Source organism: Etheostoma cragini, chromosome 5 (genome assembly GCF_013103735.1).
Source record: "Etheostoma cragini isolate CJK2018 chromosome 5, CSU_Ecrag_1.0, whole genome shotgun sequence".
Classification (NCBI taxonomy): domain Eukaryota; kingdom Metazoa; phylum Chordata; class Actinopteri; order Perciformes; family Percidae; genus Etheostoma; species Etheostoma cragini.
In genome coordinates this window covers 23,853,230-23,871,464 of record NC_048411.1, presented here as the reverse complement: position 1 = coordinate 23,871,464, position 18,235 = coordinate 23,853,230, and the positions used below count along the sequence as shown (strand labels likewise).

Here is an 18,235-nt window from a genome sequence, read left to right as displayed (position 1 = left end):
GCTTCACTTAAGTCCTAAATGAACTTTTTCTCATTTCAATTCTTCATTCAAAATTATGTGAAAATACCAGTTCAAGACACAATAATTAAAAAAAAAAAAAACATTTAGATTAAAGTCAGAAAAAAACTCGAGAGCCTACAAAGAAAGGAAAAAGAACATAATAAGACACATAGCCAATCACACAGACACATCAGAAATCAATCACATGGCACTTTTTAAGGGGTGAAATGTAAAATAAAAACACTGAACAAACATGGTGGCTAGAAATGGTATGCTGTAGGAGTATAGGCGTCCTGCATGGGAGTGCACACATAGGCGTGTGTTTAAAAAAAATTACGATAATCGTACCACCAACCCATCTTTCCTCCAAACATGTGAAAAGTGTTAGTTTTGCTCGTCACCTGGAGAAATTGGTTAAAGCTATGAGCACTTCTCGCTAATATCGCGAGAGCAGCCCCTCACGGAGGTGCCTGGGCGATGCGATGCTGTTGCTGTGGGTTTGATTGACAGGAAACATGTCGGTGTGGTGGGAGCGAACCGGGATGCAGCTGCTGCCAAGGGAGACAGGGAGTACCTGCATCAAATCCACACATCAACACCTTTAAAACCACCAGGCTTCCCCCCCCCCCCCTCAATTCGTCTTCTGATAAACAGCTTATCTTTTTTGAAACATCCATTTAAAACGAAGGGGCGCCCAATGGATGCTGTGGCCAACCGTGTCGTCCCGGTCGGTATCTTGATATTGGGTTTGATTTAGCCTACAACCAGAGACACCTTGATGAAACAGCAGGAACTACGAGGACTGTTGTTGCAATGGAGTCTACCCTCTCACGGCTCAAACCTCGTCTGTAAACCTACGAAATCTCGTTTCATGGCGTTTTGCAGGTTGCTCCTTTCCGTGGGCTTCTCCACATTTCTTTTCTGAATTATTTTTTGTTGTTTTAATTTTTTTCAAAGTGCAAAGGGGGGAAATAACGACCACTGCTCGCAAAACTATGAACGAGGAGATGACAAAAAGCGAGGAGCAGCATGTTAGTTTGCAGAAAGCCTTGCAGCAGTGCGAGTTGGTGCAAAATATGATTGACATAAGCATTTCTAGTTTGGAGGGTTTACGGACCAAATGTGCCACATCCAACGACTTGACACAAAAAGAGATACGAACGCTGGAGGTAAGCACCCTTTGAGCGAACTGACTGAATTTCTGCTGTGCATCTTCATCTAAATCTATAGCCCACGGGGGGCTGATCACCGTCTGTTATATTTCTAGGCCACTATACTGTGCATATTTTTCGGTGCCTTTTTAACGATAAACTGGTTTTCAGCTGTCGGTGTTGTCATTGCATACATGTGCACAGATGTATGGTAAAGCCCACTGCTATCTGTTTTGTGCAGTGCAATAAACCAAGAGGCTACGGGGCCGCAATGGGCTGTTATAGACTTGCGCATTCTGCAGGTGGCGGAGAGAGAAGGTGGCTCTTCTCCATCAGAATAATATCTGAGGCAGCCGAGGCCTATAGGCAGCCCGTGTTTACCATCCATTACCAATATGCCAGTTTGGCGCATCTGTCCTCGCAGCGCATCCAGGCCCTGCTGTTATGCAAGGCGAGCAGATTACTGAAAGTGTTGCAAAATATCGTTATCCGTTTAATTGGCCCGTGGGGTATTCCGTAAATTGCGTTACGTAATAGCCATACTATCCCGGTGTTGTGGTTGAGATATCAGACTGTCTGTTTTTAGACCACTTAAACCAGTCCAACGCCCCCCACCCCCTCCCCTGTACCAATGAGAGATTGTTACGGGACATAAAAATGTCATAAAGTGCGATAAGGACACTGAAAACTCACAATTGAGTGTTAAGGGCCTGTTATGGCGATGCCTCTGGGGATTAAAACAAATACCATTAAGTGCGATAACGCCTTACGCCATAAAGTCAGCACTGAGTATCTGTGTAAAATCAACACAAAGTAAAGTCGCTGAGGGAATATAATTGAAATATATTACATAACAATAAAGTAGTCACTCGTGAGTGCCACACACTAACCCCAACCCCACAGAAATATGAGGCTATATGTTATAAAATATACAGCATGCTGTGTCTGAGCTATTAACTGAAGTTTGCAAGTGTTGCACAGGCAGGGGACATAACGTAATCCTAGAGGATAGATAACTAATATTAAGTAGGTTACAAATGTGCTGCCAGAAATGAGCAGGAGTGTGAAGATACATGTTCCCTGAATGCCTTGGAAAGCATTGTGGGTACTGGATTATTACTGAGATAAAGAGATGGCTAGGGTTGGAACTTTACCTTTTCCCCAGATGAATCCTTAGCTTTTTTTTTTTAAGTGAAAGGTAAGCCATACCTGGATATTATTATCAGTTTCTTTTTCTTTTCAGAAAATACACATTGGGAATCTTGAAACATAAATGATCAGCATATGTGCAGACAGGGGCGTAGCACCATATTCCGGACCCTGTAGGCATATGGACTCTGAATACTCAGGCCTCCCCCCCCCCCCCCCCCCCCCCAGTGTGACATCCTTGTGTGCAGAATTATCTGTACATACTGTGCAATTCACTGTTGAAAGGAGTCATACAAGGGGGAGGGTGTTGTAACTTTACTTTTTGCCAATGGTAGTAGTCAGACTTTTTTGGAAAGCAGAGTAGGGTCTTTTTGTTTTTCATCTCAACCTAAATTTATATTTTTATATATTTCAGCCTTCCTTTGCAATATTGTGAAAACTTAGATAAACATCCCAAGACAAGGGTTTTATTAATGTATAGTGTACATTATAACTTCCATTAAAAGAAGTGATTGCAATATATATTTGCAGTGACACCCATGTGGTCAAGGAGACTTTGGAGAGTTTTTGACAACTGTTGGTGCTGTAGATGTTTTAATTGTTTTATGAGGGATGTTTTGTATCATTTGCTTTACTAGACTGACATCCCACAAGCATGAGGGGTGATGTGAAACATATTTCTGGTGCCTGCAGGAGGCAGAAATGCAAGGCATCAAAGACAGGAAAACAATCGCAAGCTTGTATAGACAATACAAGTACCAAAACATTAATAAGTTATTCATCTGTTAATACATAATCTATTGAATTGAATTTTGGGAACATAATACATTGGGGCTATCTTAATACACCACAATAGTAAAACATCTGGTTTCACTTTGTATACACACATGTGCCGTAGAAATGTTGCTGCTCTGCATGGCTTCTGAAGAGTAAGCAACGTCAGAATTCCATTCTCATTTCCATTTCATGTACCTTTTAAACAAACGAATATTTTAGGTGAACATAAAGTCCATTATTCACTTTACCTTACCTCTGGGGTCTCCATCAACTCCTGAGAAAAAACATCTGTCTATTTAGCTTTGTTACATTCACCAGCTAGTTTCTGTAATGTGTCTCTATTGTTTATTGCTGGGCAGGTAGCACGCAGAAGGCTTATCTCAATGCTGTTTGGCTAACAAACAGTTTCTGCAGATGGAAACTGGAGTTAACTAGTTTAGAGCTTGTGGGCCTTTCAGTGTAAGAATATTGAATACAGTGGTTTACAAATTGTGTGTCAAACATCTTAGTACGTATGGTTCAGTACCACCATTGCTTCCCAGTAGTAATTCCCCAGTAGGCCTACAATTAATTGTCCAACTCCCCCTTTATAACGGCCATGAGCCAGGGATGACTTAGATTTGTTGCATACACCCTAAAGCTTTAAATGAAGCAGTAACGGCAAGTGATGCAGCAACACTTCAGTTCTTCAACTGCACCCACAAAGTATATCACTATGTTGAAGTTTTGGTTTAATACTGATACACTCTTCACATAAACAAATTGTTTTTACGCCACTAAGACTTTCACAGTGCTTGATAAAATACAGAGTTTAGCAAAAGTTTAATTGAGTGCATGCCCAATCAGACAAAGTAATAGAAACACCACCATGAATTGAGGTCAGAGTGATTAATTTTGGTAGTCACATACTGTTGTAGGCTGCAATTCTTGTGTTGTAAAATTTAGTCTACAATCCATTGTAAAAAAAAAATAAAGTTTTAATACCAATACCATGCCAAGAACAAATATGAATACTGTATGGCTTGGGCTACCGCAGAAACTTGGTCTGGATGGTACTGCACATCAGCTTTTTGTATAATTTACTTTTGTTAGATTTTCTCAGCAGAAATTAAATGAAAACTAATATGTGAAATAAATGCTCAACGGAAAGAAAAAAGTATTAGAAATGCATGAGGACAAACTTAACAGTTCATTTGCAAGAGAGAGCACTGTCTAATCTTCCTCAAATCGTCTGAGTTGCAAAGTTGAGTTGCAGTCCTCTTGTTGTCCTAAAAGACAAATGAGTTGTCCACCAGGGTGTTTCTTGAGGATCACAATGAACTGAGACATACGCAAAGCCTTCTTAGTTAACCTGGTCTGGATTGAGTGTGGTGTGTGTGTGACATTACTGTACAACAATTTTGTTTTACATCTCTATTATTAACCTAAAGGACCCAGATTGGGCCTTAGACACAATCTGTTAAAGGCGTTGAGCACTGAACTTGCTTTAGACAGAAGCTTTACCAAGAATAACAGCCTATATCATTACCTGGATCAAGTGTTGGTACTGGTTTCCATTAATATAATCATGCATTGTTGGTGGAATCCCTTGGATACACTGGAATGATCCACACATATGATGAATGATTTTTTTTTTCAGGCTTTGATAGATATGCAGACACATGATGGAGTATGACATGTGATCCGGTAATGTAATTCATTTAACAGAAAAGAAGGCAGGTCAAAACAAGTGATATGTGTTACTAATTCTAATTGAAGTATATAAGACACAAATTATGTTTATTTAAACAAGAAGTGTAGCATCAGCTTTTGTTTTTTACTTCGAAGGTGGAACCATGGTATTTCTTACTGTAGCGTAGAAGCTTAAAGGGATCATGTTTGTGCTTGAAGCAAACTAGGTCTAGTCTAAGGGCACAAGTGTTTCTACTTGTTCCAAGTGGCCACACTCAGAGGGTGTATAAAAATCCTCCTGGATCAAACCGCATGCCATCCTGTTCTTACACAAAATGGGAATACGGGTACAAACGTACGGACAGTCTCTCATTTATGGCACTAGAATGAAAAAAAGAGTGAAGTTCAAACCCTACCTTACTTTGACCTGTGACCAATTGCTGTTTAGAGTGGCCATGATTGTCACATTGTCCGTCTTATTCTTTTTTTAAATTGATATGGTGAACTTGCTACCTGGCATAAGTCTAATATTCACTTTACTTTTATCTCTGTTTTTGATCTCCTGAGGGAAACCTTTGGCTTTTAAGCTGCTAAATGCTCTACAATGTTCACCATCCAGTTGCAAACTGTGCCTGTTTGCTGTTTAGTGCTGAGTAGGAAATGTACAGTGTGTTTTTAAAGCTTCTTTTCACTGAAAACAGTTGCCTGCTGTGGCTGAAGTGCACTACTAAATCATTGGAGTACAATTTTCACATGATTCCGCTTCAATACAGTTTATTGGTCTGACTCTTGTTGATCTGTGGACAGTCACCTATGTCTAAAACCATTGTGTTCCCTTGCCATTAAACTTTGCCTTGATCTTAAACAGTAGCAATGAGATTGTTCCAGAGCAATGTTTAAAGAGATAATTTGGCCCTAAAATAGAAATATTTTTCAAATGTCTTGTAAAAACGTTCCTACACTCAATTGTTTGGTGCTTGAAATGAGTTTACAAAAGTCTTGGTTTCACAAAAGTAGCGTTATATATGAATAAGATAGTAAATAAATGTCTAAAATAAAAATTTGGAAAATCCCTTTTTAAATAGGAGTGTTGTCAAACTTGCTGGTGGTCTTTGCCTCAGAGGGTTAATTACTACGGAATACTGCAGCTCAGTATTGCTAAATTTGGGTATTACCAACACATAAATGTATACATTTTAGATATGACTTTTAGTTTAGCTCCCACCACTTTGGCTTTTTCAGTTTATATTGTTTGAGAACATTAAAGGGGATGTAAGGTCTTTTTGATACATTTTTCAACTTGACTTTAAGATATTTGTGGCTATTATTTTCATTTAGTTTTGCCCATCCAATGTCCATGCAGTTTAAGACACAGGGTGTCTTCTTGTTGCACATACTATATATACTATATACTGCTATACAAGCAGCATTATCACAGGGATTCTGCATGTTTAGCAGTCCGTGCAAGGGCAGAGGCAGAAGGTAAAAATAAAGTGTTAAAAACATGGATCATTTTCAGCTTGTGGGGCGCTATTGTTAGCCTGCTAGCCCTAGCAGCTTATGCTAGCCCTAGCAGCTTATGTTTGTGCAATATGCACCTGCCCACAGTACAGGATGTTCAGTCCCTTTTGATTTTCTCAGCAGTACGGGCGTAAAGTTTGCCTTGCCAAATCTGCTCTGACGGAGCTTTAGGATGGCGATGCGATCCCCTAACGTTAAATCAGGGGAATTAAGCTCACACTGTTTTTTTCTTAGACGGCTGAGGAACGTTTTTGGGACTTTATGTGACCAAACTGTAAGTGAGAAGACTATGTAAGACATGCAATAATACAGGTAAAGATATTTGACTTTTTCAATAAATAAATATGAGCATTTCTGGCCCCTGATGTGATTCTCATTTTCCAGTGTAGCCCTAAGTGAAAATGAGTTTGACACCCCTGGTCTAGACCAGAGTGGTAGACTGACTGACCCACAGCTCAACGGACCGGTGTTACCATTGCAAGAGCCGTGCTGCTTCAATGACTAAAAACAAATTTAGGATTAATTCAAATTTATTAAAAAATCTATGGGGGGGGGGGCTTTTTTGAGAAACATACACCTTGATATAATAGATTAGATTAGATGATACTTTATTCATCCCACAGTGGGGAAATTCCCATGTTACAGCAGCATTTTCTACAATGAAAGCAAAACAAACAAACAAGTAAACACACAAGAAAGACAGGCAACCAATAGACAATCAGGAGAATAATAATAGAAGTATTGATTGATACTCTTTTTATTTCTCTTTCACTCATCATCCTATTTCCACTTGCACTCCATTGTCATAAACAACTAACAATAACAAGATATATTTTCATTGGGTGTAGCCTGAGACCAGTGTTGGAAGAAGTATTCAGAACCTTTACTTAAGTAAAAGTATTAATACCACTCTGTAAAAATAGTCTGTTACAAGTAATAGTCCTGGATTTTACATGTTACTTTAAGTTAAAGTATGCAAGTATCATCAGGAAAATGTTCTTTAAGTATTAAAAGTAAAAGTACTCGATGCAGATATATCCTCACATTTTGGAAACAGGAAACAATCAAAACAGTTCTGCGTTGAATCATCTAACCATTTCAGTTATATTTTTGGGGTAGTTTCATTTATAATAAAACATCATTTTATAAACAATAATGTTCTTTATTTGTAAAGTAACTAGTAACTAAATCAGTCAGATTAATGGAGCGGAGTACAAAGTACAATATTTCTTTCTTAATTTGTGTGCAGCAGAAGTAGACAGTGGCATGTTAAGAATGGACTTAAGTTAAAAGTACCTCAAATTTGTACTTAAGTACAGTACTTGAGTAAATGTACTTAGTGACATTCCACCACTGTATGCGACCTACAGATATTGTAAGACTATGTTTAGTAAGAAGTCAACACATTTAGCCAGGTTAAATGTGTGCCGCCGTGGGCAGCTGCTGTTGGGTTTCTGTGAGTCCCTCCCCCACTGGTTTCTACTTTGGTTTGCACTGATTTAAGCTAGCACTGTCTAGTTTCTAGCAATCATTTTGTAGGTGTATGTTTGGAATGAGGCCATTAAAATGTTTCATCCTTAAGCCTTTAAGCATCACGTCACCCACTGTGGGCCTGGACATTATTCTAACATCCTTTTGAGCAGACCAATTTTTTCAGCTCAAAGTTTCTTCACTATGCCTGCTGTAAATCTTGCTTGCCATGCCATAGGAAGTAAGTACAGTCAAAATAAAACAAAATATCTTATATTCAATGTATTAATTATTTACTCTGCAATGTCACTAAAAAGATAAAAACAAATCAAACGTGTAACAATATACTGTATGCCATAAAGTTTTGCAGGGATCTCATACTTTAATAATTGCTCCTGGATGTTGTTGGCTGCTGTCACATTGCTGTGGCCGGGTTGGCTCAGTGGGAGAGCAGGCACACATATCAGAAGTTTATGACTTGATGCAGCGGTCCAGGGTTCAAATGTCAAATCTTTAAGACTGTCAAAGCAGTGGTTAAATAGTATTCAGATCATTTTCTTAAGTAAAAGCAGAAATAACACGGTGTAAGTGAACTAAATGAGCTACATTATCAAATGTTAAAATACTTATAATACAGAAGAATGGCTGCTGTGGGTGTCTTACATATTATAATATTATTACTGATGCATTAATGTGTAGGTAAGATTTAAATTGCAGAGGGTCATGTTCAAGCTAAATACAGTTTGTAAGTTTAATCCATGATGAAAAACTGATTTTATGTGTTGTGTAAACTCTGTAAATTAACGAGTAACTCTAGCTGTCCAAACTGTTTATTGGAGAGAAAATTGTTTTCCTGTGAGATATAGAATTCAGCAAATACTACCTAAAGTTATACTTAAGTACAGTAACAGTTGAGTATGTACTAAAACCGTATGCCTTTGGGGGTTGTCCTGAATTCAGAGCTGGCTTGTTAGCATAAAATGTATTTGATAATATAAGCAGTGTTCAAAGTTAACTTTTGAACCCTTCTTTTAATAGATTACCATTGTTTTTTGGGCTGGTGAGTGAAGCAGATGTACCAGCCGCTTGCATATCTTAACAGCATTTAGCTAATAGATGATGCTAATGTTGAAGCCTGGATATAAGTACCGGTACATAGTATAGTAGACTATGCTCTGCATTGTCCCTTGGCAAGAAAAGGAAGACCTTTAGTCATTCATTCAAGCCATAAAGTAAAAGTTGTCATCTAATAAGGGGTCAGTCAGCATAAGAAATTCAGATTCAGTAAAAGGAGTTCAGACTGACTGTGGAGGAGCAGAGAGCAGAGAAGAATGTAGATTGATTATCAAATCTAATGTAATGCCATTTCCTGTCTGTGATGATTGACAAGCAGAGCTTTTACCAAAGAGATTCACAATAAGAAAATATACAACATAAACACATGGTGACATTATTTATTATGATGTATTTGTATATGTAAATGACTTATACTTATATTTGGATTCATGCCATGCATTACTATTATAATTTTAGTGTTTATTAATATATTTAATGTTTTATGCATTAATTGAAGATCTGTTTAGATTATTTTGTGACCCCATGACACTGGAGTTAACCCAGCTCGGTCCCACCAAGCACCCTGTCATTATCTTTTTACTTCTCTAGCACAGGTTCACTGCCAGGTCATTGTCCTCCTTACCAAGAAGTAGCTCTTCAATTAGGAATACATTTTTAATAGAACAGTATCATAAAGTTCATGACTTCACCAAGCTTTCTGTCTTTTGTCCATTGTTTTTGACATTGCCTATTGAAGCTATGCGCCGACTTTTTTATTAAAATGTCAGTTCCTCTGGCTCCAAAAACAACCACCTCAGTTTTGTCTTTGTTTAATTTAAATAAGTTCTGGCACACCAAATTGTTAAATTTGTTCAATGCACTTGCTCAGTGTTGGTATTGGCCCGCGATTCCCTGGTGATATGGTTTTGTAAATGTGTGTGATGGCCGCATGATTATAGTAACTTTTTTTGTTGGAAGGAGGCATATTTTAGATTTATTACAGTTGCATACATAATAAATATGTCAAAGGTAAGTGTGAGGCACATAAAATTGATGCCAAATCTGTCAAGACTGAGTGTCTTTCTCTCAAACTCTAAGAGGTATACTTATTCCACAGGGGCCTAAAACATCTGTCTATGCTTTCTCAATTTATAACCTGCCTCCACTGTCCAAATAACAATTATTTAACCTAGGAAGTACTAAACGTCTTTTGCAAGGCAACAATGCCATGATCGCTGCATAAAAAGTTGCACACCAAAGAAATTCTAAATTAGGTAAACAGATGAAACAATATGAAAGAACAAAAACTTAGAAGGTTAAAATGAGGCTAACAATCCCTTTTTTAAGAAAAAGGTTTTGAAGAATCAACTGCAAAGACCTGTAAATGAGGTGGATATAATGTGGTTCGTGGTGTGGTTCAAATGGTGTTTGAACCACTTAAAGGTCCCGTGACATGGTGCTTTTTGGATGCTTTTATAAAGGCGTTAGTGGTCCCCTAATGCATCTGAAGTCTCTTTCCCAAATTCAGCCTTGGTGCAGAATTACAGCCACTAGAGCCAGTCCCACAATGAGCTTTCCTTAGTATGTGCCATTTTTGAGTCTGCAGCTTTTGAGTAGTAGAGTGGGGGGGGACAAGGTGGAGACAGGGGTGTGGCCTTGACCAACTGCCACTTTGCTCATTTGAAAGCCATGATCTCTCTCTCTCTCATGGGTGGGCCAAATTCTCTGGTCGGGCAAAGCAGAGAAAGGGGAGGTAACCTTGCCCCTTATGACCTCATAAGGAGCAAGATTCCAGATCGGCCCACCTGAGCTTTTATTTTGTCAAAGGCAGAGCAGGATACCCGGGCTTGGTTTACACCTATCACCATTTGTGGCCACTAGAGGACCAGAGGCAAGCTGGGGTGATCTCATATTAATGTTAAAAGAAAAACTAATAAAGTAAAAATGTCATGCCATGGGACCTTTAACGTCTCCTTCTGGAAGTAAAATCATGGTAACATATAATAACAATAAATTTAATTTGTATTGCGCTTTTCAAGGACCCAAAGTTGTTTTCCAGGGCAAACAATAACCAGGCTAAACAAAACAAAACAACAAGTTTGACACTATCACTTCTTCCAAAATTGAAATTAGACCCACAATTGAATTCATGTATAAACTGTTTTTTATAAAAATGAGCAAGCTTTTCAAATGTTACAAAAACAGTCAATACATCAGTATTCGTTTTGTTTTTATGTATTTTGCATCAGTGTTACATCAGTATATTGTTGAACCCTGAAAAGACCAAAAATGCAGGGCTATGTCCAGTTGCTGGTTTACTATCTACGCATTGTGATGAGATCACCGTATATGTCTCTCTTGTTCTCAGGGGAAGTTGGTAAAGTACTTCAGCCGCCAGCTGTCCTGTAAGTGCAAAGTGGCCTTAGAGGAGCGCAGTGTCGAGCTGGAGGACTTCCCTCGCCTCGGCCACTGGTTCCGCATCGTCAACTTGAGGAAGGAGGTCACAGAGGTAAATATGTCTAGCCAGACCCTCATCTTGTCTCCCATAACATAACAATGTGAGAATGTTAGATATTATTGCTCAAATATATAGTTTCTGATAATGAATAGATTGGTGACAGGGACTGCTTTCTAACAAAATCTCCCCTAGGTGTTAAATTGTTGTGATATCTGATGAATGTGAAGGCCATATAATATGATTTACATAATTTTCATAATCAAACAATCTAGTGACTGCTTGTGTCTTTTATGGAAACATCTGCATTTTTTGCGTGTTTCTTCCATAGGTTTTCTTTTCAGGCATTTCCTTTATTTTTGTCTTTGTCTTGTTCCCCGTTCACATTCTTTGCTAGAAAGTGATCTCTAACTGGCCTAGACGGTTAACTTGAGTGTGCAATGTGTGTGATTTGTTTTTAGTTTAGTGTTGGCGTTTTCTTTTTTTAATTGATGAACTAAACCGTATTATTTTGGCTAATATTGATACCATGTTAGTGAGCCAGGGCATTTGCATGTCACTTTTTTTCGCTTTATTATTTAGTCTTTTCTCTCTCAAGCCGCAGATACCCCCTCTGCTGAATGTTACAGCATCTGCAGCAGTGTTTTTAGCTGCAGTTCAGCTAAAGGCCTTTTAGAAGCCAGCTTCAAGAAAACTCGTCAACTTTTCTTTTGAAATAAAAATGTCAATCAAGTTTTTCCACAGAATTTTACACTTTCAATAGTTAATATTACATCTTCTAATGTGTGTTTTGCTTTGGGAAATAATTGTTCCATTAATGAGCAATTGAAGCTTAAATTTGATTTCAAGGCGTTTTTACTTGATAAGTGGGTGTCTCAGCCCATTGCAGTCAGCCAAGGGGTTTGCAGCTTTTTTGGCTTTAAAATGTAGGCGTGTTTCATTTGTGGCAAGAGAGAAACCCAAATCATGCATTAAAAGCTCGACAGACGAGCCAGTGTTATTACAGTCCATCACCTCTTTCCATTCTTAACTGACTTAACTGATAAACATAATCACTGAAAAAATTGTAAATAATAAGAAATTACATAAGTAGTGATGGTCAAATGAAGCTTCGCGAACCACTGTTTCATTTTTGAGCTCACTAGATGGCGCTAAGGTTAAAGGAATGGCATTTCAGCTCAGAAATGAAATACAGTGCTTTGCAAAGCTTCATTTCACCATCACTAAATATAAGGTGTATAAACTGAATTTGAGGCTGCCAAAGTGCTTCTTTAACGTTAAACCATGCAATCCATGGATTATTATAAGATCGTAACCGTGTGCATATATCTGTGTCATGTGTTCGCATATGTGTGTTTTGCAGGAGATGAGCCCAGGTGAGGTAACCCTGGAGGGCCTGTTGGAGATGAGCGAGGAGCAGGTGTGTGAGCTGCTGCAGAAGTTTGGTGCCAACGAAGAGGAGTGCGCCCGACTCAATGCATCCCTCTCCTGCCTCAGAAAGGCCCACCAGCTCGGTAAGGGTCCACCCAAAACACACAAAAACACGTTCACACAGAAACACGTTCACACAGAAACACGTTCACACAGAAACACACACATCCACAGAAACACCTGCATTTTTTGTCACACAGCAAACATTTCCTCACTATGCGCTAGCTGCCTGTCCCCTGAACACACTGTGAAAAGCCGAGGTCTCTGTAGATAGCCCAGGGTCTACAAATGGCAACAAAAACAAGAAGAACTTGGGAGTGGGGGTTGAAGGGAGGGAGAGGGGATGGGATGAGGAGGAGGGAAGGGCGACCTTGCCTCGTTTTTGTTTGAAAATAATTCGACCATCAACAAGAAGTCCTGTCACCCAACATCTCTTAGAGCACTTTTAACTGTCAAATTAATGAGATTGATAAAGATGATGTAGTCTTCGGATGGTAATCATACGGGGTAATTGTCTTGTAATGTTCATGACCTCTTTGTCTCCATATCTAAATGCTGCTATTGTCATTGTAATTTTGTGAACTGAATTTGAATTGTGAGAACTGAATATAAAGATATATAGAGTTACATTTTCATTGATGATCATATTTTATTGGATTTCAGTTCCAAACGAATAAATTCAATTTCAAACTATACTATTCAGATTCAGTTTTTCAAAGCAATGACTCAAATTGAACAATACAATTTCAAATTTTGTGACTCAAGTTCAGTTTTTAATTATTCAAGTTTAGCAATTCAAATTCAAATATTAATTATTCAAATTCAGTTTCTGTTGGCACATTTTTCAGCCCATAGTTAAAATCTTGTGTCTTGCTTGAGGTAGACAGTACACCATAGAGAACACTCAATCACAATTACAAGGGCAATTTATCATCTTTTATCTATGTATATATAATATATAACAATATTATTTGTTTATGTTTACTGAAGTCATATTTTCATATATTCCCATTATATACAGTATATATATATATATATATATATATATATATATATATATATATATATATATATATATATATATATATATATATATATATATACAAAAAATAATAATATAATCACCAATCACTTCTTGTAGTGTAATACATTGCAGGGACCATCAGGGAAAATTCGCTCTGGTACATTCAAGACACACTGACATTTGAGACTTGAGAGCCAACTACTGAAGAGCAACTTTTTTTGTTAAAAGTAATTTGGGGCGTTTTATGCTTTTGTTAGATAGTTAACAGTGGCGAGCAGACCGGATATAACAGGACAAAGGTAGGCCAACATGCAGCAAAAGTCTCCAGCTGGACTCAAACTAGTGTCTTAAACCTATAGGCCACTGGTATGCAACTAATAGTAACTTATTTAATTTAATTTTGTAACTAAATTCTTATAATTGATTTTCACAACAGGTGTGTTTACTTGTTACTTGTCCTCTGGGCTTGATTTCCCAACATCATGGCTTATGAAGTCTTAACTTTTGGCAGTTAACTTGCAAATCTTAGACATTGGCGGATCCTTAAACTTGACTATATTTTGTTGAAAGACAAATAATGTGAGTTTAATATGTTGTAATACTTATGTCAAATATCTGCAATTTGTTTTTTTGTAAACAGGTAATCAGTCTTATAAATCTATAGAATGGTTCAGAAACTAGCTTGCAGTGATTTTAATATTTGCAATTTGTAGCTAATGAGCCACAACATAGTGATGCACAGTGAAATAGCAGGAGAAGGACACTTTTTTACATCCTATACTAAATTCAGCAGGAACCAACAATTACCTCATTATCCCGCTCTGTTTATGTGTATACATAAGGTGTGTGAGATGCGTTTTGCCATTTTTTTATGAATTTTATGAATGAAAAAGACAATTGTTTTGTAGATAGAGATGATGAGATATACAGTAGGTTTAGCTGCCTTTTATCGTGTGTGTGTATCTATTACTCATCAACAGTGTTGTCTGTAGCCACAGTGTAAACTAAAGACTACCCACACAATGACAGGGATGACAAACCAGGTTAAGCAACAAAATGAAACCCTACAATAAATAATATAAGGTGTAAAAAAAATATGAAATCAATAATATTTATGTTTTGATAACATATACGGTACATGATAGGTGCAATAGGAGCATGAGGTAACACATATGACACTAATCATCAATTATCAATTAATTATCTATAATAAGATTATGCCATATCATAAATATAGTATTATCATATATATATATATATATATGTATATGATAATACTATATTTATACAGTGTTCAGATTATTGTGTTTGTGTAAATGATGCAGATATTAAAAAAGAAAGTTTTGTAATACATGAAAGTTGCAACAAAGAAATAGTTTATTTGTGATCTGTGGCAAAATCTTTGAATTCTTCATGCCCTCACCAAAACCATTGTCTACATGTATTATGCCTTTATTAATGTACTACAAAAACGAGACAAGAATTTATCGCAGTCATCACCTGTAGAATGTGACAAAAATGCAACCTCATTTCTGATTTCAGTCAGAAAACGTTCCCTTAATTAACTCAGCATTCATTGAGTCAAAATACATACATATACGTATGTGTTAGTTAGTTTTCCTGTGGTGTTAATTCACTGCCAGTCCAAGAGATAACTTATTAACCCTTGTGTTGTCCTCGGGTCAAATTGACCCGTTTTCCTAAATCAATGTTCTTTTTAACTACCCAAATGTAATTACCTAAAATAACATGATTGATTCCCCACAACGCTCTTTGGCAAGTACAAATCTCTACTTTCATTTATTTTGGGGTGTCTTATTCAATTTTATAGCATTTGGTTTTGAAATAGCATTGAGTAAAAGTTGACATATTCCAGTCTGTGATTATCCATCAACATAAATTCCTTTAATTTTAGTCTAAATAATTCTTAATTTCTGCTTTTCTAGCTCAAACATTAGGTATAATTTCCTATGAATGAGGTTTATTGACCATAAATTCCCCAAATAACTGTAAAACTAAAGTTAAAATTGACAATCATTGAAAAACAGTGTCAAAAGTTTTGAAAAAAGGGACAAAAACATAATAAAAAGTTAAAAACATTGATAAAAAGCATCAATAAAAGTGTTGATTTTCAATTTTGACAGGAAGACAACACAGAGGTTAAATACACAGTATGCCCAGTATGTTTGTGTTTCTATAGGTGGCACTGTTTCCTTCATATATTTAGCCCAGAATGTAAAATAATCTGCAAAGACTTATATAAAGCAAATAGCCATGTGTTTGCCTAAAAAAGTCAGCAAACCTTCTGTCTTGGCAAATTGTCAAATGTGAAGCAGAAAATACCATGTATGATTGTCGTTTTGCTCTTCTGACATAATTTGAAAACTGCACCACTTCTCCTTTACAGTAGTTGTTTAATTGTACTGTATCATAATGTATTCATTATTAGATTTTTTTTTTACCAGTTAGGATTGACAACTTTCTTTCTTTCATTTTTATTAGTACAGGGACTTAATACATAAACCACTTTTATCAATTAACATTCAACCTGAGCAGAGCTGTAATCAGCTCGAGGACTTGCATGGCCTTTTAAGAACCATGTACGTACAGTATATATTCTATTATTCTGCGGTGATACATGCGTTTTCATCCACCCACTGAGTCACATGTTTATACTGCAGAAAAAAACACCAAGTTGCTGTTGTAGGGGTTAAAACCTTTAGACACATAAGTTATTGTTTATCCCTGGTTTAAATAGAGTGTCTTTTCTAGTGAAAATGTAATTTCCCATCTAGTTTTTCAGGTTAGCCAATCCTGTCTTGGAATTTCAGGTTTCTGACCAATACATTGTCAATATGTAGTCAAATCGATTGGCAGATCAATTGATATTTAGTTTTTCTCTAAAAGACAAATGAACCCCATGTTGTGCCACCTTATCTGCTCTAAGGGTTGGTACTGTATATAAATTATTTGTCCAACCGCTCCTCTACAACAAAGAAAATACAGTAGGAATACCTTCTTACTTCTTACGGCTAAGAAACTTGAAATATAAAACTCAGTGATCTGAAGTCTTAATGTAACATTATAACGCCAGTAAAAGCTTCCACTTAACACATGGAACAACAAAAAGTATTTTTCTAAATATTTGCCTTTCTTGATGTACTGTATGTTCATGTGCACATGTTGAGTTACAGTGAACAACATTTTATTTTATTGAGCATTTATAAAGCTGCAGAGGTTTATATAATTGCAAATGTTGTCCACAAAGTAAAATAAGGACTGCATTTATATAGTGCTTTTATCCAAAGCACTTTACAATTTGCCTCTCATTCACACACACACACACACACCCGCACGCACACACACACACACACACACCCGCACACTGCTGGCAGCGAGCTACCATTTAAGGCGCTGGCCTGACCATTGGGAGACATTTTGGGTTCTTAAGGAGACTTCGGGATGTGGGGAGAAGGAGCTGGGGCTCAAACTGCTCACCTCCACTCTACCTCCTGAATACAATATGTGCAATATGTGTAAAGATGTTCAAAAAGTATTTGTTTTTGTGGCTTTCACAAACCGTGAGGACTTGCTAAAGCATCTACTGTGTACTACAAGGGCATTGCTTTGTTTCATGTTGCCCACCAGGTGGTGTTACAGACCGCACTTTGTTTTCAGTCTGTTAGGTCAAAGCTTTTGCATTGACACAAGTGAACCAGAAGGGGGCAGTAGATCACCACACAAATTGTAAACCTGTTTGATAACATATTTGTTTCTCCTTCACTCCCAATTAAACACACACGCACGCACGCACACGCACACGCACATGCACATGCACAGACACTGTTCTGTAACAGATGTCCTTTTAGATGGAAGGCTCTGCTGAATAATTAACCAAATTAACTTGATGAGTAGTGTTTCTTCAATGTGCCCTTAACAAAACTGTGCTATATTAAAATAGGGTTTTATAAGAGGAGGTTTAACTTGGCTTTTCTCCAAAGATTTTTTTATCTAATGAAAAAGGGTTCAGGGATATAGACAAGCAGGTCTTTTACAAATCCAGGCTCTTTGTGATTCTGCAGGTATTCAGCTATCCTCTTGAAACATTCACACCTCTTTGTTGCTTGTTTGTCAGACTACTGGAGTTGCTCGCCACCTGTGTGCTTCTCTAACTTTCTTTTCTGTATTATCGGCTTCATTGGGAATAGAAGCAGATGTTGTCCAAAAAAACAGCCAGACAGGCAGCATCCCCTGCTAAGGGGGGTCCCAGCCTCCCCTTGCCTCAAACCAGCTGGGTTCAGACCAGTCAGACCTTTTGGAAACCAGCTGTCTTTTGCCGTCACTGTCTAGGTCTTAAGCTATGTGCACACTGCATCTAATTTCTAATTCTTTTTTTTCTTTTTTTCTCCATGCCTGGTGTAGATATTTATTTCTAATCAGAAGTAGACATGGTAATAACTAAATAATATATAAGTTATCTGAGATATATATATATATATATATATATATGTGTATATATATATATATATG

The 18,235-nt window shown here is 37.3% G+C and overlaps 1 protein-coding gene across 3 annotated transcripts in view; it reads left to right on the top strand.

Annotated features, from left to right (window-relative positions):
• The first annotated feature begins 458 nt into the window (after positions 1-458).
• ksr2 (kinase suppressor of ras 2) overlaps positions 459-18,235 on the top strand; it is a 107,351-nt gene continuing 89,574 nt past the window's right edge. For all 3 annotated transcript variants that reach the window (XM_034871774.1, XM_034871775.1, XM_034871773.1), the window contains exons 1-3: positions 459-1,169; positions 11,164-11,304; positions 12,614-12,764. In XM_034871774.1, the coding sequence (XP_034727665.1) occupies positions 996-1,169; positions 11,164-11,304; positions 12,614-12,764 (466 nt within the window). In that variant the 5' untranslated portion in view covers positions 459-995. The remainder of the gene's footprint in view (positions 1,170-11,163; positions 11,305-12,613; positions 12,765-18,235) is intronic.